Raw genomic sequence first — 24,102 nt, 5'->3', positions numbered from 1 at the left:
GGTGCCCCTTAGGTCCCTTTTATATCTTTCTCCTCTCACCCTAAACCTATGCCCTCTGGTTCTGGATTCCCCCACCTCAGGAAATTGACTTTGCCTATTTACCCTATCCATGCCCCTCATAAATTTGTAAACCTCTATAAGGTCACCCCTCAGCCTCCAACATTCCACGGAAAATAGCCCCAGCCTGTTCAGCCTCTCCTTATAGCTCAAATCCTCCAACCTGACAACATCCTTGTAAATCTTTTCTGAACCCTTTCAAGTTTCACAACATCTTTCCGATAGGAAGGAGCCAAAATTGCACGCAATATTCCAACAGTGGCCTAACCAATGTCCTGTACAGCCGCAACATGACCTCCCAACTCCTGTACTCAATACTCTGACCAATAAAGGAAAGCATACCAAACACCTTCTTCACTATCCTATCTAACTGCAACTCCACTTTCAAGGAGCTATGAACCTGCACTCCAAAGGTCTCTTTGTTCAGCAACACTCCCTAGGACCTTACCATTAAGTGTATAAGTCCTGCTAAGATTTGCTTTCCCAAAATGCAGCACCTTGCATTTATCTGAATTAAACTCCATCTGCCACTTCTCAGCCCATTGGCCCATCTGGTCAAGATCCTGTTGTAATCTGAGGTAACCTTCTTCGCTGTCCACTACACCTCCAATTTTGGTGTCATCTACAAACTTGCTAATTGTACCTCTCATGCCTGCATCCAAATCATTTATGTAAATGATGAAAAGTAGAGGATCCAGCATTGATCCTTGTAGCACTCCACTGGTCACAGGCCTCCAGTCTGAAAAACAACCCTCCAACCCCACCCTCTGTCTTCTACCTTTGAGCCAGTTCTGTATCCAAATGGCTAGCTCTCCCTGTATTCTGAGAGATCTAACCTTGCTAACCAGTCTCCCATGAGGAACACTGTCAAATGCCTTACTGAAGTCCATATAGATCACATCTACCGCTCTGCCCATATCAATCCCCTTTGCTACTTCTTCAAAATGCTCAATCAAGTTTGTGAGACATAATTTCCCACGCACAAAGCCATGTTGACTATCCCTAATCAGTCCTTGCCTCTCCAAATACATGTATATCCTGTCCCTCAGGATTCCCTTCAACAACTTGCCCACCACTGATGTCAGGCTCACTGGTCTATGGTTCCCTGGCTTGTCCTTACTACCCTTCTTAAAGACTGGCACCACAGTAGCCAACCTCCAGACTTCCAGCACCTCACCTGTGTCTATCGATGACACAAATATCTCAGCAAGAGGCCCAGCAATCACTTCTCTAGTTTCCCACAGAGTTCTAGGGTACACATGATCAGGTCCTGGGGATTTATTCACCTTTATGCATTTCAAGACATCCAGCACTTCCTCCTCTGCAATATCGACATTTTGCAAGGTATCACCTATTTCGCTACTTTCTATACCTTCCATATCCTTTTCCACAGTAAATACTCATGCAAAATAATAGTTTAGTATCTCCTCCATTTTCTGCAGCTCCACACAAAGGCTGCCTAGCTGATCTCTGAGGGGCCCTATTCTCTCCCTAGTTATCCTTTTGTCCTCAATGTATTTGTAAAAACTCTTTGGATTCCCCTTAACTCTATTCGCCAAAGCTATTTCATGTCCCCTTTTTGGCATCCTGATTTCTCTCTTTAGTATACTCCTACTGTCTTTGCACTCTAAGGATTCACGCGATCTATCCTGTCTATACCTGACATATGCTTCCTTCTTCTTCTTAACCAAACCCTCAATTTCTTTAGTCATCCAGCATTCCCTATACCTACCAGCCTTTCCTTTCACCCTAACAGGAATATACTTTTTCTGGATTCTTGTTATCTCATTTCTGAAGGGTTCCCATTTTCTAGCCATCCCTTTACCTGCGAACATCTGCCCCCAATCAGCTTTTGAAAGTTCTTGCCTAATAGCGTCAAAATTGGCCTTTCTCCAATTTAGAACTTCAACTTTTAGATCTGGTCTGTCCTTTTCCATCACTATTTTAAATCTAATAGAATTATGGTTGCTGGTCCCAAAGTGCTCCCCCACTGACACCTCAGTCACCTGCCCTGCCTTATTTCCCAAGAGGAGGTCAAGTTTTGCCCCTTCTCTCATAGGTACATCCACATACTGAATGAGAAAATTTTCTTGTACACACTTAAATTCTTCTCCATCTAAACCTTTAACACTATGGCAGCCCTAGTCTATGTTCGGAAAGTTAAAATCCCCTACCATAACCACCCTATTATTCTTACAGATAACGGAGATCTCCTTACAAGTTTGTTTCTCAATTTCCCTCTGACTATTAGGGGGTCTATAATACAATCCCAATAAGGTGACCATCCCTTTCTTATTCTCATTTCCACCCGAATAACTTCCCTGGATGTATTTCCAGGAATATCCTCCCTCAGTACAGCTGTAATGCTATCCCTTATCAAAAATGCCACTCCCCCTCCTCTCTTGCCTCCCTTTCTATCCTTCCTGTAGCATTTGTATCCAGGAACATTAAGCTGCCAGTCCTGCCCATCCTTGCGCCACATTTCTGTAATTGCTATGGTATCCCAGTCTCATGCTCCTAACCATGCCCTGAGTTCATCTGCCTTCCCTGTTAGGCCCCTTGCATTGAAATAAATGCAGTTTAATTTATTAGTCATACCTTGTTCCTGCCTGCCCTGACTGTTTGACTTGCTTCTGTTCTCAACTGTATCAGTCTCAGATTGATTTCTTTCCTCAATATCTCCCTGGGTCCCAAACCCCCCACCTCCCTCCACCACCCACCAATACCTCCTCCCCCCCCCCACCAACCTTACTAGTTTAAATCCTCCTGAGTAGCTCTAGCAAATCTCCCTGCCAGTATATTAGCCCCCTTCCAACCACTGTTCACTGCACAGCATAAGTTGTATTGCAGCTAACTCAGTGCTACCCTCTACTGGATAGATTTCATGATGTCCTGTATCACACATTTATTTGTTTATTGATGTACCAATAATGTCTTCCCCTGCTGCACTCTATGAAAACTCTCATCTTCCCGATGTTATTGAAAGCATTTTCTTAAGACGACCATAAGAAATAGGAACACGTGTACGTCATTCAGTCCCTTGAGCCTGCTCTGCCATCCAATAGGATGACGACTGATCTGACATTCCTCATGTCCACTTTCCTGCTTGCCCTTTTCCCTGTAACCCTTGATTACCCGACTGATGGTACAGCACAGGAACTGGGCCATTGGCCTACCATGTCTGTGCTGACCATGATGCATTCTAAACTAATCCCATCTGCTTGCACATGGTCCATTATTCCTCTATTCCCTGTCTATGTGACTGCCTAAATGCCTCTTAAACTTTGCTTTGGTATCTGCTTCTGCCATCTCCCCTGGCAGCATGTTCCAGGCACTCACCACTGTGCGTAAAAAAACTAACCCCGCACATCTCCTTTAAACTTGCCCCCTTTCATCTTAAGGAGAAAGTGAGGACTGCAGATGCTGGAGATCAGAGCTTAAAAATGTGTTGCTGGAAAAGCGCAGCAGGTCAGGCAGCATCCAAGGAGCAGGAGAATCGACATTTCGGGCATAAGCCCTTCTTCAGGAATGAGGAGGGTGTGCCAAGCAGGCTAAGATAAAAGGTAGGGAGGAGGGACTTGGGGGAGGGGCGTTGGGACTGCGATAGGTGGAAGGAGGTTAAGGTGAGGGTGATAGGCCGGAGAGGGGGTGGGGGCGGAGAGGTCGGGAAGAAGATTGCAGGTCAAGAAGGCGGTGCTGAGTCTGAGGGCTGGGACTGAGAAAAGGTGGAAGGAGGGGAAATGAGGAAGCTGGAGAAATCCGGAGGGCGCCTCCTCCATCGCCAGACCATGGCAACACGATGCCTGGAGGAAGAGTGACTCATCTTCTGCCTAGGAACCTTCCAGCCACAGGGGATGAATGCGGATTTCTCCAGCTTCCAGCTTCCAGCTTATGCCCAAAAAGTCGATTCTCCTGCTCCTTGGATGCTGCCTGACCTGCTGCGCTTTTCCAGCAACACATTTTTAAGCCCTTTCATCTTAAGCCTATTCCCCTATATTGTTTTGACATTTCAAGCCTAGGAAAAAGGTTCTGATTATCCACCCTATACCTGCCTCTCAATTTTACAAATTTATCAGCCTCCATAGCTCAAGTGAAGACAATCCAAATTTGTTCAACCTCTCCTGAGACCTGATGCATTCCAATCCAGGCAACATTCTGACAAACCTCTTTGATACCCTTTCCAAAGTCTCTGCATCCTTCCTATGGTGTGGTGAGTGGAACTGCACATAACTCTCCAAATATGGCCTCACCAAAGTTTTATACAGCTGCGACAAGACTTGCCAACTTCTACACTCAATGCTGAGACTGATGAAGACAAGCCTCCCTCTTCTTATCCACCTTATCCACTTCTGTTGCCACTTTCAGAGAGCTATGGACTTTGACCTCAAGATCCCTCTGCACAAAGTTCCTAATGGTGTTGCCACTTACTAAATACTTTCTGCTTGCATTTGACCTTCCAAAATACATCACCTCTCGGATTAAACCAGATTAAACTCCATCTGCCATTTCTTTATTCAACTTTCCAACTGATTTATAATCGATTGCATTCTTTGACAACCTTCTCACTATCCACAACTCCAGCAACTTTCATGTTGCCTGCAAACTTACTAATCAGACATTTTTATCCAAATCATTTATATATCTTATAAGAGCACAGGTCCCAGCACTGATCCTTGCAGAACATCACTGGTCACAGATCTCAACAGAAAATCACATTTCCACAACTACCCTCTGTCTTCTATGACAAAGCCAATTTTAATCCAACTTATCAACTCACTTTGGATCCCCGGTTCCGCAATCTTCTGCACCAGCCCACCATGATGGACCTTATCAAATGCTTTAGTAAAGCCATTGTCGACCACATCCATACCCTGCCCTCAATCATCTTCATCACTTACTCAAAAAATTCAAACTGTTGAGTCAAGACCATCTAAAAAAAAAAAGCCATGTTAACTATCCCTAATAAATCCATTTGTTTTCAAATGCGAGTAAATCCGGTCCCTAGGAATCATCTCCAATCATTTCCCTTGGTATTTCCCACTGGTGAAAGGTTCACTGGCCTATAACTTCCTAGAATATTCCTGCTGTCCTTTTTAACCAAAGGAACAACATTGGCTATTCTCCAAGCTTCTGGTACTTTGCCTGTGGCTAAGGAGGATACAAAGATCTCTGTCAAGAACCCAACAATCTCCTCCCTTCCTCCCTCAGTATTCTGGAATAGAACCCATCAGGCTTGGGGAGCTATCTATCTTAATGCTTTTCAATCCAGCCAGCACTTTCTCCTCCTTAATATGGATATGGGAGAAAGCGAGGACTGCGATGCTGGAGATCAGAGCTGAAAATGTGTTGCTGGAAAAGCACAGCAGGTCAGGCAGTATCCAAGGAGCAGGAGAATCGACGTTTCGGGCATGAGCCCTTCTTCTTCCTGAAGAAGGGCTCATGCCCGAAACGTCGATTCTCCTGCTCCTTGGATGCTGCCTGACCTGCTGCACTTTTCCAGCAACACATTTTCAGCTTAATATTGATATGCCCTGGAATATTGATACTGTTTCCTAAAATCTTAACATCATCCATTTCCTTTTCCTTGGTGAACACTGATGCAGAGTACTTATTAAAGACCTCATCTACTTTCTCTGACTTCACATATAAATTCCCTCCTTTGTCCTTGAGTGGACCTACCCTTGCCCAAGCTACCCTCTTGCACCTAAACATACGTATAAATGCCTTGGGATTTGCTTTAATTCTGCTTTCCAAAGACATTTCATGGCCACTTTTAGCTCTCCTAATTTCTTGTTTAAGTTCTTTCCTGCTTCCTTTATATTTCTCAAGGGCCTTGTCTGATTTTTTTTTCCTGAAACCTTACTTATGCTGTCTTTTTGACTAAACTTTCAATATCTCGTCATCCAAGGTCACCGTAACTTGCTATCTTTATCATTCAAGAGAAAATGAGGTCTGCAGATGCTGGAGATCAGAGATGGAAATGTGTTGCTGGAGAAGCGCAGCAGGTCAGGCAGCATCTAGGGAACAGGAGAATCGACGTTTCGGGCATTAGCCTGAAGAAGGGCTAATGCCCGAAACGTCGATTCTCCTGTTCCCTAGATGCTGCCTGACCTGCTGCGCTTCTCCAGCAACACATTTCCATCTTTATCATTCACCCTCCCAGGAACATGCTGATCTTGAATTCTGATCAACTGGCCTTAAAAAGACTCCCACGTGTCAGATGTGGATTTATCCTCAAACAGTCTCCCCCAGTCTAATTTCTCTAGTTCTTGCCTAATAGTGTTGTAATTAGCCTTCCCCTAATTTAGCATTTTCATGCTAAACTACTGTGGTGGGGACTGGGAAACAGAGCAGTAGGTCAGCATGTGGCATAGTTGGGGAGACAGTAGAGATTAAGTCCAGTTAATTTACTAGGAAGAACTAACAGGGCCAAGTTAATGAACATGGTGGGACTGGCGGTCTGAAATGCATGCAACACAGCAAGTAAAGCAATTACGGCTAAGGACCAGTCTAACCCTTATCCACAAGGATTTTAAAACATTTGGAATTTATGATCACTATTCCAAAAAGCTCCCCCACTGAAACTTCAATCACCTGACCAAGGCTTCAATACAAGGTGTAGTATGGCCCCTTTTCTAGCTAGATTATTTACATATTGTTTGAAGCAGCCCTTCTGGATGCACTTAACAAATTCTGCCCCATTGAACACTTTGGCATTAACGGAGTCCCAATCAATAGTGGGAAAATTGAAACCACCACTACAACAATCCTGTTGTAGTTCTATTTTTGCATAAGCTGCCAATATAATTGTTCCTCTATTGTCTGCTGGCTATTGGGAGTCCTATAGTATAACACCATCAGTGACTGCACTTTTCCTATTCCTGAGTTCTACCTGTATGGCCTTGTTGGATGAGCCCTCCATGCATCTGTGACATGATCCTTAAATGGTGATGCAACTGCCCCAACCCTTTTAGATCCCTCTTTATTATGCCGGAAACATCCAAATCCTGAAACATTGAGCAGGCAGTCCTGCCCTTCTCTCATCCAAACTTCTGCAATGGTTACAACATCAAGATCCATGTATTAATTCAGGTTCTAAATTCATCTGCCCAAATTGCTTTATTTGCTGCATTACATACATTTCAGATCGCCAGTCCCACCACGTTCATTAACTTGGCCCTGTCTGTTCTTCCTATTAAACTAACTGGACTTAATCTCTATTGTGTGCCCAACTACTTCACATGCTGACATACTGCTCTGTTTCCCAATCCCCACCAAACTAGTTTAAATCCTCCTGAGTGGCACTAGCAAACCTCCCTGCAAGGATACTCCTGGCCCTTCAGTTTAGGTGCAAATTGTCCTTTCTTGTACAGGTCATAATGTCATAGGGAGGTACAGCATGGAATCAGACCCTTTGGTCCAACTTGCCCATGCTGACCAGATATCCTCAAGTAATCCAGCCCCATTTGACAGCACTTGTCCCATATCCCTCTAAATCCTTCGTATTCATGTACCAATCCCCACCACCCCCACACACACTCCCCATACACTCACACACACTCCCCACCACACACACACACTCTCTCCACCCCCCCCCCCCACACACACACACAGACTCCCCACCACAACAATTAAACAACAGTTAAAGTTATATTAAATAGTTTTTAAAAAATAAATGTTGTAATTGTACCAGCCTGCACTATGTCCTCTGCCAGCTCATTCCATTGACACACCACCGTTGTATGAAAATATTGCCCTTTAGGTCCCTTTTAAATCTTTCCCTTCTCACCCTAAACCTTCCTCCTAGATCAGTGCTTTGGCCACACATTCAACTGTATTATCTTCCTACTTCTAGTCTCACTGGCATGTGGCGCAGGGAGTAATCCTGAGCTAGAGGTCCTGCTTTTCAACTTTCTACTTACCTCCTTTAAGTCCCTTTGCAGGACCTCATCTCTCTTCCTGCTTATGTCATTAGCACCAATATGGACCATGACTTCCGGCTACTCACCCTCCTCTTTCCGAATGTCATATGTCCACAGAGACTCTTTGATCCTGGGACGTGGATCATACTGGAATCTCACTCATGGCCACAGAAACACCCATTTATGCCCGTATCACTAACATTCACCTACACTTCAACCCTCCCTGCTGCAAAACAGAACCAACGATCTGGCTGCTGCTTTCCAACGAGAGGCCACCACAACCATACTGCTCCCCCTCCAACACACTCTTCCCACACAAAGACACCGCTACTCCTGGTGGTCACTCATCTGTCTGGTTGATCGTTTGGCGTGACCACATCCCTGAAACTCTTATCTTAAATCCTTCTGCCTCGTAGATGCTCCTCTGAGGCCAACTGCTGCTCTGACCAATCCATGTAGTCTGAGAGGAGCTGTAGGTGTACACGCTTCCTATAGACAGTTGTCAGGCACATCCTCAGACCCCCCCATCTCTCACATCTCACAAGAGTAGCATAGCTCTCCATTAACTGCCAGTATAACTTCTCTACTAACTAGTGGATTAAATGAAAAGGAAAGGCCTTGCCTTGAATGCTGACCATCTCAGTGAAGCTTGACACTCACCAAAACCTGCACTTCGATCTCAACAGCAGCATTTTGACCATCTAGCCCATCTCCACACTGGCTGCTGCCACTAGAACTTGCCTCTCTTTCATGCTGCCACGAGGAAAGAAAATCTTCTCCCATAATCCTCCTAAGTCGTTTCTCACTACCACCCTTTTTTGGACACACTTCCTGCTGTTGAGCACCAGGTCCTTTCTGACGCCTTGTCTAGTTATAGCGAGTTAGCTGACTTCTCCCAGAATCCTGCTCAGTCACTTGTCACCACTGCTCTCTAATCAAGAATCACTTGCTGAATCATTCACTTCTTGCTGAGATGCAAGCCTTCAACTTCTCCTTGGGTAACATCGCCTGGTCACTGCTCTACATTTTTAAACCAAATCACCCCGATATTCAATTAGCAGTTTCATTCCTTGTGCAATATTTCAAAACTGAAGTTAAATATATTCTAATGAGGCCAACTGCACTTAAATAATAATCTAACATTTAAGTTTCTATTGAGAAACATATACCAGTAAGAGAAAAACCCAAAATTTACAGGTTAAATGTTCTGGGAATTGTGTCAACGTTTTCTTTTTGGAAACTAGATTTGTTTCATCAGCCGAACTCCTTTAAAACAACAGTTAAAGTTATATTAAATAGTGTTAAAAAATATTGTATCTGCAAAGATTCATTTTAGCATTAAACAATTTGTTGCTTTTTAATATACTTGTGCTATTTTATTATTTGCAGGGTGTATTTCAGTTTAATGCTAAATATGTCAATGTTTGCAAATTTGCAACTGAAGGATAGCAATGGGGATTGTGTTAACAATACTGCTTACAAAGATTTGGTCCTGAGCTTGATTGCCATATTGGGTATTTCTAGCATTATTTATTTCTCACACCATTTAGAGTTTCAGCCAGTAGCTCAATGTGATTGTTATGGCCAAACAAACAGTATGACATACACAAACAACCGCGTGTTAGACTAGGTCAGTTGAGCTGAAGTCTGGTTCATGAGTTTGAATGGTAAGGGCAGTAAAAGAGCTTGAAATAAAATCACAGCTTACAGATTACACATCTAAAATATAATACAATTTGTACTTTCAAATTGTGACATGGCGGCTTATATAATTCTGTTGTGGAAGGCAAACAATTGAATTCACTTGTATCCTCCAGAAAACATGGAGAGTCACAAGCACGAGCTTTGTGCAGAAGTGTTATTGGTCTATTTAATTAAGTAGATTTCACTGCATTAGTAAATAAAATGTCTTTATGTTCAATAAAATTCAGTCATATCTCAACTACACGTGCTGTTGAAACAATCTCAGCTGCATCCTTTTTAATGAAATGCTTTTTTCCACACATCAAGTACTTTACAGCAGCTTGCAAAAGATATCTGTTGTTTCAAAATGGGAAGAATATTTGTCTGTAAACTTAAAAAAAACTTTCCAGACCATTTGCAAAACTCTTAATTGTTGTCAGTTATACTTACAGGGCGAAAGATGTGAACATCCTGATTTCGAGACACCAGATGAGAGCTTTTGGCAATGCAAGTAGCCGTTTCTAGTTTATCTCCAGTCAACATCCATATCTGGAAAAAGCAAGCATAGCTCCCATTAAAATGCAAGTGTGATAAAGCTGACAAGTGCTCCAATATACATCAACAGACAAATTCAACTCAAGAAGTGCACTCAGCAATCTGACTTAAGAAGTTGAAGTAAAGTGAAATTCTGGATCATTGACTGCTACATTCAGAGAAGTTAAACAGTCCAAATCTGACAAACCCAACTGCAATTGTCCATTTTACTAATTCCATAAGTAATAAAAGAATGTTGATAAGTAGGTTTAGGCAGTAAGTGTTTAAATGTATTGTGAAATGTATCATTTGTTAGTTCCTTCAGGCCTACCCCTCCTTGGAGCTTTCAAGTAGTTAGTATGATACAATTTGATTTGATGGCCTGTTGAATAAAAGATGGTTTTCTAAACAAACTACACTTTTCAATAGTGGAGAGCGAAACCAAAAGGATTTTCCACAGAAGAATGTGAGATAATATCTTTTTTCAGATATATTGCATAGATTATTTTCTAAATGCGGAGAAATTCAGAAATCTGAAGTGCAAAAGGACTCAGGCGTCCTAGTCCAGGATTCTCTTAAGGTACACTTGTAGGTTGAGTTGGTCATTATGAAGGCAAATACAATATTGGCATTCATTTCAAGATGACTAGGATATAAAAGGGATGTACTTCTGAGGCTCTATAAGGCTTTGGTCAGACCACACTTGGAACATTGAGAGCAATTTTGGGCCCCATACCTAAGGAAGGATGTACTGGGCCTGGAACGGATCCAGAAGAGGTTCACGAGCATGATCCCAGGAATTAAAGGCCAAACATATGAGGAACATTTGAGGACTATGGGTCAATACTCAATGGAATTTAGAAGGATGAGGGAGGATCTTACAGAATTGTAACTTAGGGAATACTGAACAGCCTGGACGTTGGGAAAATGTTTCCATTACCAAGACCTGAGGGCACAGTTTTAGACCCTTTGGAACACAGATAAGGAGAAACCTCTTCAGTCAGAGTGGTAAATCTATGGAATTCATTACCACAGAAGGCTGCGGAGGCCAGACCATTGAGTATATTTAAGACAGAGGTAGATAGGTTTTTGATTGTCAAGAGGATCAAAGGTTGTCAAGAGGATTTAAAGAGAGACTTGAGAAGAGCAAAGAGGGGATATGAGCAGTCTTTATCAGGTTGAATAAAAGAGAACCCTAAAGTTTTCTATAGGTATGTGAGAAATAAAAGGATGACTAGGGTAGGAATAGGGCCAGTCAAAAGCAGAAGTGGGAAGTTGTGTGTGGACCCTGTGGAGATTGGAGAGGTGCGAAACAAATATTTCTCATCGGTTTTCACTCAGGAAAAGGAGAATATTTTAGAGGAGAAGAATGAGATACGAGATATTAGACTAGAAAGGATCGAGGGTAGTAAGGAAGAGATGTTATCAATTCTAGAAGGAGTGAAAGTAGACAAGTCCCCTGGGCCGGATGGGATTTATCAGACGATTCTCTGGGAAGGTAGGGAGATGGTGTTGGATCCTTCGTCTTTGAGCAGTCATTGTCTACAGGTTTAGTACCAGAGGACTGGAAAATTGCAAATATTGTGCCCTTGTTCAAGAAGGGCAGTAGTGATGACCTACGTAATTATAGACCAGTGAGCCTTACGTCTGTTGTAGGAAAAGTTTTGGAAAGGTTTATGAGAGATAGGATTTATAATCATCCAGCAAGCAACAATTTGGTTTCAGATAGTCAACATGGTTTTGTGAAGGGCAGGTCATGTCTCACAAACCTCAGTTTTTTTGAGAAGGTGACCAAACATATGGATGAAGGTAGGGCAGTTGACGTGGTGTACATGGACTTCAGTAAGTCCTTTGATAAGGTTCCACGTGGTAGGCTGTTGGAGAAAGTACAGAGGCATGGTATTAAGGGTGATTTAGCAGTTTGGATTAGAAACTGTCCTTCTGTCAGAAGGCAGCGAGTGGTGGTTGATGGAAAACATTCAGCTTGGAGTACAGTTACTAGTGGTGTGCTACAAGGATCTGTTTTTGGACCACTGCTGGATCACTTTATAAATGACTTAGATGCAGGCATAGGTGGATGTGCTAGTAAGTTGCAGATGACACTAAAACTGGTGGAGTAGTGGACAGTGTGAAAGAATGTTGCAGGTTGCAGGGGGAATTGGATAATTTGCAGAATTGGGCTGAGAGGTGGCAAATGGAGTTCAACGCAGATAAATGTGAGGTGATCCACTATGGGAAGAATAACAGGAAGGCAGAATACTGGGTCAATGGAAAGATTCTTGGTAGAGTGGATGTGCAAAGGGATCTTGGAGTCCACGTATAGATCTGTGAAAGTTGTCACCCAGGTGGATAGTGCTGTTAAGAAGGCATTAGGTGTTAGGTTTTATTGGTAGAGGGATTGAGCTCCAGAGCCATAATGTCATGCTGCAACTATACAAAACGCTAGTGTGGTCGCACTTTGAACATTGTGTGCAGCTCTGATCACCTATTACAGAAGGATGTGGAAGCACTGGAAAAGGTGCAGCAGAGATTTACCAGGGTGTTGCCTGGTCTGGAGGGAAGGTTTTATAAAGAAAGGCCGAGAGACTTGGGTCTGTTCTCATTGGAAGGATGAAGGCTAAGAGGGGATTTGATAGAGACATACATGATGATCAGAGGATTAGATAGGGTAGACAGTGAAAGTCTTTTCCCCAGGATGATGTCGTCAGCTTGTACAAGGGGGCATAACTACAAATTGAGGGGTGATAAATTTAAGACAGATGTCAGAGGCAGGTTCTATACTCAGAGAATGCTAAGGGCGTGGAATGGCCTGCCTGCCAATATAGTTAACTCAGCAACATTAGTGAGATTTAAACAATCCTTGGATAAGCACATGGATGATGATACTGTAGGGGGATGGGCTTAGATTAGTTCACAGGTCGGCACAACATCAAGGGCCGAAGGGCCTGGTCTGCACTGTATTGTCCTATGTTCTATGTTATGGAGAGAAAGTGGGAGAATGGGGTTGAGAAACTAATTAGCTACGATTGAATGGCGGAGCAGACTCAATAGGCCACATGGCCTAATTTCTGCTCCTACATCGTATGGTCTTATGATCACAAATGTTAAAGCCCCTGAAAGCTATGATGTCACCAACTAGATAATCCTGGGATCACTGATATTCAAACTGGAGATACCCAAGCAGAAAACTGGCAAAAGCATAATATACAACTCTTTCCAAAATGAAGAGTGAACAAATGATCAAGGACCCACTTTGTAAATAATTTTCTGTGACTAACGTCACATTCCATGTTGCAAGCATACATAAAACAACATACATATTTACTGTTTTGTTCACCAGACACAAACTAATCCACTTGCTGAAATTATACACTTTTCTCTCATCCAAAGTGCAAGATCCACAAAAAGATATGATCATGACATTTGCTTAAATAGAATTATGTATGTATTCTACACAACTAAATTTTGAACAGGTATTATTGAATCCTTCTCATTAAGTGTTCTTCAGTCTTGACCCTCCTACACAGAACATGTAATGTTTTCAATTAAGACTTCAATTAATTAAAGTCTATCTTATTTAAAAATGGTGAAATAAGAGTACTTAATTCATCGCAAAAAGCTTCACTTATATTACCTATGATGTACTTACATAGGGAGTTCCAGAGTGGAACAAAGATAGCTGAAAGATCGGCACCGAAGTGTGTGGTGGTGTATAAAACTGGGGCGATCACACCAATTAGTAAGGAAACACAATTGAGGGATTTTGTGATGAGAACAACTTTAAAAATGTAATATAGGGGAACAGAGATATTTGTGGGACAGTAGAAAGGAGAATTATGGACGGCGTTCATGTGGGATAAAATTAGGCTGGACCATGTTGTAGGATGGATGGTTTAGGGTTGGGGAAATATGACAAACATCTTATTTAGAAGATCATAGTTTAGCGTTTCATTTATGTTCTTTAGTGTTTTTCAGTACAATACTGCTTAAATGACAATTATGACTCATGAGAATTGTACAATTCTGACCTTTATTCCAGCATTTCTCAACATCTCCAGGGTTGGTCTCACATCTGCTTGTAGTTGATCCTCCACTCCAGTGAGACAGAGAAGTTCCATTTCTCGCTCAAGACTCTCCACGACAGCTGCCACCTTTAGTGACCGATCATGAACACTTAGTTTTGCTTGATTATACCGGTTCTGTAAATAGTGGAAGGAAACAATTTTTCAACTGACAAACTGTAGTGGAGAATGTTGAAGTTGGGTAGAGATATTCTTAGTGAGCACGACTGAATAAATACTTCCACAGTGCTCTGTATGGGTAGTTCGAATCTAACACAACGCAACCTGAAATAACAACAGAAAACGATGGAAATAGTCAGCTACTAGTTCTGAAGAAAGATGGATGACCTGAAATATGAACACTTTTATTGTCTCCACTGATGTTACCAGACCTGCTACATATGTCCTGCTCTTATTCCATCATCCATATTAATTTCCTTTTGTTTGTGCACAACTTTGGACAGGTTTACAAATTAGCAAAGAATCTTTCATCACTGAGTACATAATACAACAATGTAATGTAAATGGCAGTGAGCAGAAAAAAAATCCTGTCCTTTTTTGGCATGTAGGTTGCCTTGACTACGAACAAATTATAATATTTATGTCCATAAGGCAGTTTGCAAAAAACATTCAGAGCCCCTGGTTTTATAAATAGAGGTACAAAAACCAGAAAGTTGAGGCAAATCTCTTTAAATATTGGTTTGGCTTAAGCAGGGAGCAGTGTTTCTAAGAAGGCCACCAAGGTCCTGGGTGGGGGGGGGGATTTAAGTTTAAAATAGGACTATAGAAGCTGAGACGTTTGAGGGAAGATTTAATTAGAGGCATTTAATGAGTTTTGGGAGAAACTACTTCTACTGTTTGAAGGATTGGTAACCAAAGAAGAATATTAAAAGCAACTGGTAAAAGAGCTCAAGGTAAACTGAGGTGAAATTGCATGTTATTCAATTATATGCCAGGTTGTTACAACCTAAACAAAAACAGAAATTTCTGGAATAGCACAGCAGCTCTGGGAGCAAGTTCCGAAGAAACGTCAACTCTTATTCCTCTCCACAGATGCTGCCAGACCTGCTGAAGTTTTCCACCAATTTCTGTTTTTGTTTTTGCTTCTGATTTCCAACATTTGCATTCTTTTGGTTTTTTTTGTTACAACCTACTTTATTCAAAGGAAGATCAATTAAAAAGCTGCAAGTGGCACAATGCAACCCAAAATCAATCCGAGACATTTTGGCACCATATTCGGAGAGTTTCATCTTATTTTACGCCAGCGTGCGTTGACAGAATTTAAACTTATTGTAATTTCACACAAACAGGTGTAGTTAAAATAATATTAAGAAATATTGAAAAGATTAATTGGTCAAATTGTTGGATATAGCAAAAGCAACAATCCTGGGACAAAGTTTTGATTTTCTCTATTTATAGTCGACCTAGAGATTACCCCTGTGCTAAATAGCATTGATTTCCCAATACCAAAATCTTCCCTACCTTCATGAAAACAAAATTCTATTATTTTTCCCCATTAATGCGATATGGGAATCACTGGCTTTAAGGCTAGCAATTATTGCCCACCCCTAATTGCCCAAAGTGCAGTTAAGGATCAACCACATTGTTGTGGGTCTGGAGTCACATGTAGGCCAGACCAGGCAAGGATGGTAGATTTCCATTCCCAAATGGATTTCCCTGTCAATCACAATGGTTTCATGGTCATCATTAACCTCTTAATTGCAACTTCTCAGTGAATTCAAATGCTTTCAGTGGTCAAGGTGTGACTTACACCCAGGTCCCCAGAACATTGTGTGTCTTTGGATTAATAGTCTAGCAATAAAACTAACAGGCCATCATCTGTCCTGCTGAGTTAAAGATGTTGCAAACTTGAATTAAATAACTTAATAATGATTTACCATTTCCAATAAGTTAGGACAATTCTCTCTTAATAATTGTAAATATGGCAGAAATCATGCCCACTAAAGTAAAACTTAAAGGACATATTTTACTGCCGACAACGTACAATAAAAATGCATAAGCTACTTATTTGCAAGAATGCCATATAAATCATGCTATTTTAAGATTTGCGGACTGCAAGATAATCCTCCGTTCACAGTTGCACTAAATGGGTCAAAGTTAATAAAGACTTAACTAATACCCTGTTTTAGTTGCAAGTTCAAATTCAATTAAAGTGCCACTAATAAGATTTGAATTGCAGCATTGCAAATATATTGGACTTATGTATAGAAAATGAAATAATTAATTTGTGGCAGAATGTGTTATCGGGAGGATCTACTACAATGCTGGGATCAAATTCAAATACATGTGATTTTCAATAAAATAAATTGAGATCAGTCTCAAAAGTCAAACATATGAAATAAAAACAGTCCCAAGCTCTACTTTTGTTCTTCTTTGATTAAGACAGCATTTCGTATTTAAAAGAGGTCAAATGAAATCAGACTTTACATTGTTCAATTGTGGACCAAATCTATACCAACTGTGATTGGGAAAACTTGGTCCATTTAGGACCACCAGATGAACACTGACTTCACTGAACAAGAGGTGAAGAATCTTTGTCATCATACTCACATTTAGCATGACCAACATTCTTTTTTCTAACTTTGTTGCACATCTACTTGCTTCTTTGATTTCAGACTAATTAAAAATACATATTTCCTATTAAATATCTTTGCCTGTTAAAATACATTACCAGCTTAGTAATTCCATCGTGATTTGCAATAGCTTATTTTGAAAAATACACAAATTTGCACACTGGAGGTGGGACACTTTAGTTATAAAATTAGTGCTGCAACTCCACGATGAGTGAAGTTTTTAATCCATAATGTTTGACTATTTCCTACACAAGTAAAACACAGATAGTCTTCATTTTTTGATAGTTATCATTCATAGTTCAAGAGCTTAAAGGCAGAACTTGATGGGTAAGTCACAATCCCAGTGTTGGCTACAATTCCAGGAACTGGAATGGCAGTGGCGGGCTGACGGATATGATCCTCTCAGAGATGCTAATTATAAGGCCATGTCAGAGCACCCCATTCAATTAGGCTTGGTGTCTAGGTTCCAGAAGTGGAAAGTCTATTCAGTGACTCTGTGGATCAGGCACCCAGCTTTCCTTGCTGTGTGACTGATGGTAATAAACAGGTGATCAACAGCTGCCAGGACAGCAGGTATAGCATTAGCTGAGGCATTCACGAAGTGGTTGCAATGACATGATTCCTGCCAAGGAAGTTCTGAACATTATGATTTACTGTCAGTGAATTTCCCCATGGAAATACAGCGAGTTGAAGTATGCCATATGACAACATCACCAGAAGGGAATGTTAATCTGTAGTTAATGTGATGGACTAACAAATCAGGAATTATCAATTTACATAACACCATGGAACACAACCAAAATTCGACAAACTGATGGTTTTGTGGACTGGTGTCAAACAAAATGCCTTTAAAGCTGCCAAATTATTCAGTTAGTTCACAATTTGAAGGGTTCTGCCACTCTGAGAATGGTCTACAGTACTCCGCGTACAACAGCAAATTAAGTCATGCAGTTCATGATCAACACCTTGAAAACCCACCACCAACATTATAAGAAAAGGGCAACCTATGTTTATATCAAGATTGATACTGATCAACATATGGAGATAATAGGATAAATGGCCAAAATTTGGTTAAGAGATCAGGTTTTAAGGACAGCAGCGCACAGATTGGAGAGAAAAACAAAAAAAAAGGCAAGAGTAGGCAGGTTTAGGAAATGAACTCCAGACCTTGGGAGCTATAGGTATGGCTACAATTGAGGGAGTGATGAAATTTGGAGGTACACAGGGAACCAGAATTTTCAAAATACAAAGGTCTCAAGAAATTTGCAATGGTAGAGAAGGTAAGAGACAAAATGGATGAAAAAATACAAACCAAAATTTAGATAAATAATCCAATCCAGAATTTGTGCAACAAATTCAAGCAGCCCAGTTTAGAAAAAAATGCCTTTTCTAAACACCATTACGTGGTTGCCTCTATCTGCTCGAGATTACTTTGACAAAATTGCAATAGATGCAAGCTTGTGATTCAAAATATGTACTGCCTTCTCCTTTTTACTACTTGGTCAGAAGGCACGATGGTCAGAAAAATGTTATCTATAACTCCACTTTACAACTACCTGGTGGATTTTGTTTTAAAAAGATGTGACAGCCACGAACCACAAATGGAGGTTGAGTTCTGACATCACTCTGGGAAAGAACTGACGTGCAGTTCTTTGGAACATTCCATCATCATTCGATATGCTTAGTTATTGGAACTTGCATATTTTAAACGTTTTAAAATGTGTCTTGAGTTTTCTGAATAGCAGTAAGTTAATGGATCATTCATATTTAACTTACACATGAGGATCCTATGAAGCACAGGTATGCATGAATGTTCACACTTTAATGCAACAGAGTGAAGGCCTATGACCACAGGTGTGATAGAAGGACCAGCAGTAGGTCCACTGTTGTTTGTCATATTTTCATTAACTATTTGGATGAGAATACAGGAGGCATGGTTTGTTTGCTTATACCAAAACTGGTGGTATGGTAGACAGTAAAATTTGCTAAGAGTACAATATGATCTTGATCAATGCGCTAGTGGGCCAAAAAGTAGTAGATGGAGATTAATTCAGATAAATGTGAGGTGTTGCATTTTGGTAAGACAAACCAGGGCAGAACTTACACATGTAATGATAGGGCCCTGGCAGTATTGCTGAACCCAACGACCCAGTGGTGCAGGTACATAGTTTCTTGCAAGTTTCGTCAATGATAGATAGGGTGGTGAAGGTGGTGTTTTGTTTGCCTTTATCAGTCAGAGCATCGAGTACAGGAGTTGGGATGGCATACTACAGTGGTTGAAGGTTACATAGGTAAGACACATTTAGAGTACTGCATGCAAGTCTGGTCGTTCTGCTATCGGAAGGATATTATTAAACTGGAAAGGGTGCAAAGAAAATTACAAGCTGTTACTGAGTTTGGAAACGGGCAGCAGGTCAGGCAGCATCCAAGGAGCAGGAGAATCGACGTTTCGGGCATAAGCTCTTCTTCAGGAAATTCTATGCCCGAAACATCATGCCAGAAACGTTTGAAAAGGTATCATACATTAAGCGACTTAATAAAATACAAGCCCATGCTATTGCAGGAAGTATATTAACATGGATAAAGAATTGGGAGGGGTTGGGTGGGGGGGGGAGGGATTGGGGGGAGAATAGTATCACCCTGTAACTCGTGGTGTGCCACATGGATCAATGCTGAGGCCACAGCTGTCTGTGGTATTTCCACATTTATACAATATTTTGCTCCTCTATTCTTCCTGCAAAAGTGCATTACCTCACATTTTCCCGTATCATATTGCATCTGCCAGGTTTTTAACATTTACTGTACCTGTACACATGCATCTGCAGACTCCCAGTGTCACCCATACCACTTGCCTCCCACCCATTTTATGTATTCCACAAACTTGGCTATAGTACATTCACTTTTCTCACTCAAATCATGAACACATTTTGTCAACAACTGTGGCCTCAGCATTGATCCATGTGGCACACCACGAGTTACAGGGTGATACTATTCTCCCCCCAATCCCCCCCCCCCACCCCCCCCCCCCCCCACCCAACCCCTCCCAATTCTTTATCCATGTTAATATACTTCCTGCAATAGCATGGGCTTGTATTTTATTAAGTCGCTTAATGTATGATACCTTTTCAAACGCCTTCTGAAAATCAAATTATATCCACTGCTTCCCCTTTATATATCCAGCTGGTTATCTGTTCAAAAGGATTCTAGTCAAGTTGTCTGGCATGAATTTCCTTCATGAAGCCATGCTGAATCTCCCTGATCATACAAAATATTGCTAAATGCTCTGCTACTACATCCTTTATACATCCCTAGAGAATACAAAGAAATAAATTTTGATGTTTTAAAAACAGTTTGTATTACAGAAGAGAGTTTAGGAGGCCTTAGAGAATATAAAAGTGGATAAATCTTTGGGACCTGATCTAATGTATCCCAAAACGTTGGGAGAAGTATGGGAGGAAATTGTAAGACCCCTTGCAGAAATATTTGCATCTGTTACTACAGGTGAGGTATCTGATGGGTGGAGGGTGGCTAATGTTGCACCCTTGTTTAAGAAAGGTTATAAGGAGAAACCAGGGAAGTATACACCTGTCAGTCTGACTTTGGTTGTGGGTAAATTGTTGGAGGTAGTTATACAATATAGGCTTTATGGACATTTAGAGAGGCAAAAATTAATTAGAGGTAGTCAGGAAGGTTTTGAGGGGAAAATAGTGTCTCACAAACTTCATTGAGTTTTTTGAAGAAGTTACCAAAAAGATTGGTGAGGCAGAGCAGTAGACATTGTTTACTTGGACTTTAGTAAAGCCTTCGACATGGTTCCGCATGATAGACTAATTAGTAATGTTAGTTCATATGGGATTCAGGGTGAGCTTGCCATTTAGGTACAGAATTGGCTTAATGGCAGGAGACAGAGTGGTGGTGGAGGGTTGCTTTTCGGACTGGAGGCCTGTCACCAGTGTGTTCTGCAGGGATCAGTTGTTTCCTCTTTTGTTTGTCATTCATATAAATGATTTGGGTGAGAATATAGAAGGCATAGTAAACTAGTTTGCAGACAAAATTGGTGGTTTAGCAGACAGTAAAGAAAGGGGTTTTCTAAGATTACAAAGGGAACTTGATCAAATGGGTCAATGGGTTGAAAAATGGCAGATAGAGTTCAATCTGGATAAATGAGAGGTACTGTATTTTGGTATAAGGGTAGGGCCTTAGTCAGTATTGTAGAACACAGGGACAGAGGGGTTCAGGTACATTATTCTTTGAAGTTTGCTTCACATGTAGACAGAGTGCTAAAAAGGTTTCGGCATGCTTGCCTTCATTGCTCAGTCCTTTGAGTATAGGAGTTGGGAGGTCATGTTGATATTTTACAGGACATTGGTGAGGTCTCTACTGGAATACCATGTCCAGTTCTGGTTGCCCAGTTACAGGAAGGGTATTACCAAGCTGGAGAGAGTTGAGACAAGATTTACCAGGATGTTACTAGGTATGGAAGGTTTGAGTTAAAAGGAAATACTGGATTGGCTGGGACTTTTTCCCACTGGAACATAGAAGGCTGAGTTGACCTTATAGAATTTTATAAAATAATAAAGGCTATAGTTAGAATTAATAGATGTCTTGTCCCTAGGATGGGGGATTTCAAGACTAGGGGGCACATTTTCAAGGTAAGAGGAGAGATTTAAAGAAAGACATGAGGGGCTTTTTTTTTTTTTTTACACAGAGGGTAGTTTGTATGTGGAATGAACATCCTGATGAAGTGGTGGATGCGGGTATGATTACAAGATTTAAAAGACATTTGGATAAGTCCATGAATAGGAAAGGTTTGGAGGAATATGGACCAGTAGTAGGCAGGTAGGACTAGTTTAGTCTGGAATTATGTTTGGTATGGACTGGTTGGACCAAAGGATCTGTTTCGGTGCTGTATGACTCAATTCTCACAGATTTAAGTACAATAACTATCAAAACCGATCTTACAATATAAGATCAAAAATCAATAAGACATTATTTAACAAATTTTAGATTGTTCTTAACTGTTTCCAAACAACTTTGGAACAGCTTTTCAACACCAATTCACCCTGGAACCACAGACCACCGGAACATCAAATCAGTGGCACCCTTCTTGGTCCTGTGGCTTCCAGATGAGAGGGCCTTTATTAGGTCCCATTAGTCCTGATTGGCTCTATTAATTTCAAAATGGTTCACTTCCAATAATCCAGATAGCGGGACTCCCTGAACATTTCAAAGGAACACATGCATTCAGCAAGCAAAGCCTGGCCGTTTTATGCAATCATTGAGTCTCTTGGTCTGCTGGGGATCAGAGATCTAGACTTCTGTCTTGAATCTAGGGCAGTTAGTTTCATAATAAGTAATATTCCTCTGAAACATGAGGTAAGAGGTAACTTCATTTTGTTTGAGACAAATGGAACATCCACAAGCATTCACTTCCTCCAATGTTCAGTAGTAGCAATGCATGCTATCTACAAGATGCACTGCACAAAATCATCCAAGATCCTTAGACAGCACCTTCCAAACCCTAGAATCCCCTCCCTAATGGCACTGTGGGTCACCTACAGGATGTGGACTGCAGCGTTTCGAGAAGCCAGCTCACCACCACCTTCTCAATGGCAACCGGGAATGGACAATAAAATGCTGGCCAGCCAACGATGCCCACAATCCACTAGTGAACTAAATAAAATTGGATATGATGATACAGCTCAATTACTGTCTTATTGAGATTAAGAAATCAGATATGCCAACTTCTCATCAAAATGAAATCATTTAAAGAAACTACTCGAGAGAATTTAGTTTACTGAAATCATTGCTTCAAAAATCTGACAGCAGATTACTCAGGACTGTTCAACTCTTGGTACAAATAGACTGAGGGGGTTGAACTTTTCATAATTTTGAGACAATTATAATATAAATAATAGGTAGAAGGGACAGCAACCTCACAATCTGAGACTCAGTGGAGGTAAGGCAAGATCAATAGTATATAGCACAAAACGGACTGAAGTAATTGTTTTGCACATCTGATGCTCAAACTGTATTCAATGCAATATCTTTCTTGAATACATCACAACTGCCATTGGGAATCCCAACCAGGATACATGAACACCAACTAGCCACAAAACGACATGACCCTCTCTCACTAGTATCCTTACACACAGATAAGGAAGGACACCACTTCGACTGGGACAACACATCTATCCTAGGACAAGCCAAACAGAGACACGCACGCTGTCAATGATTAGAAAAAATTATGCTTTTCAGTAAATTTTGTTTTCAATATGAAGTCAAGAAAGTCTTAATTATTTTCAAGATTCTGATGAACAAGAGGTGATTAAAAACTACTGCACAGAAAACTATTATACCTCAAAATCCTGATACTGTTCTTCTGTTAAGGACTTTTTGGCCACCACAAGAGTCCGTAGTCCTTCTCTGGCCATGTTCCCACACTGCAAAGGTAAAGAGTTGCTTAATTATAAATAAATACTGTGGGTCTTTCTGAAACTTTGATGTGTGCCCCCTCCCATGACATATCTCTCCCAGATCATCTCAATGCCTACCATGTTTGCTTTGAGCAGAATTTCAGCAGAGAGGTAACACTTATTCTGACAAGTCCCAACAAATCTATCCCAACAGTCATTGCATCAGGAGGTCAGATCAGTTTTCCTTCGTGTGAATCCCAAGGAAAGCAATGGGACCAGACAGAGTATCAGGTTGTGCACTCAGAGCATGCGCAGATCAATGGGCAGAGGTCTTCGCGGACATCTTCAACCCCTCCCTGCAGCAGGCTACTGTCCCTGCCTGTTTCAAGAGTGCCAGCATCATCCCTGTTCCTCAGAAGGCTCATGCAGCACGTCTCAGTGACAACTGCCCAGTGGCCCTAACTTCAGTGGTCATCAATTGCTTTGAAAGGCTGGCCATGGCATTAATCAACTCCAGCCTCCCCACTACTCTTGACCCACTGTAATTTGCCTACCGGACCAACAGATCCAAGTCAGATGTCATATCACTTGCCCTTTATTTCTCTCTTGACACCAAAAACAGCTAGGTAAGAATCCTGCTCATTGACTACAGATCAGCCTTCAACACTATTATCCCCTCAAGACTGATTACTAAACTTTGTAAGCCCAACTCTCTGCAACGAGATCCTCAGTTTCCTGACCCACAGAGCACAATCAGTGAAGATTGGGGACAATATTTCATCCTCATTAACACTCAACACTGGAGCCCCCTACAGTACTCACTGTATACCCATGA

General features: G+C 41.3%; 1 protein-coding gene across 3 annotated transcripts in view; it reads right to left on the bottom strand.

Annotated features, from left to right (window-relative positions):
- atp9b (ATPase phospholipid transporting 9B) overlaps window positions 1-24,102 on the bottom strand; it is a 350,258-nt gene that overhangs the window by 27,972 nt on the left and 298,184 nt on the right. For all 3 annotated transcript variants that reach the window (XM_043688616.2, XM_087986241.1, XM_087986240.1), the window contains 3 exons: window positions 23,211-23,294; window positions 14,225-14,395; window positions 10,113-10,211 (listed from right to left, as the gene is read on the bottom strand). In XM_043688616.2, the coding sequence (XP_043544551.1) occupies window positions 10,113-10,211; window positions 14,225-14,395; window positions 23,211-23,294 (354 nt within the window). The remainder of the gene's footprint in view (window positions 1-10,112; window positions 10,212-14,224; window positions 14,396-23,210; window positions 23,295-24,102) is intronic.

Source organism: Chiloscyllium plagiosum, unplaced genomic scaffold, assembly GCF_037043375.1.
Source record: "Chiloscyllium plagiosum isolate Xiang-an unplaced genomic scaffold, Cpla_swu_hap1 HiC_scaffold_4, whole genome shotgun sequence".
Taxonomy (NCBI): Eukaryota; Metazoa; Chordata; class Chondrichthyes; order Orectolobiformes; family Hemiscylliidae; genus Chiloscyllium; species Chiloscyllium plagiosum.
This window is presented reverse-complemented; position numbering and strand designations above follow the sequence as displayed.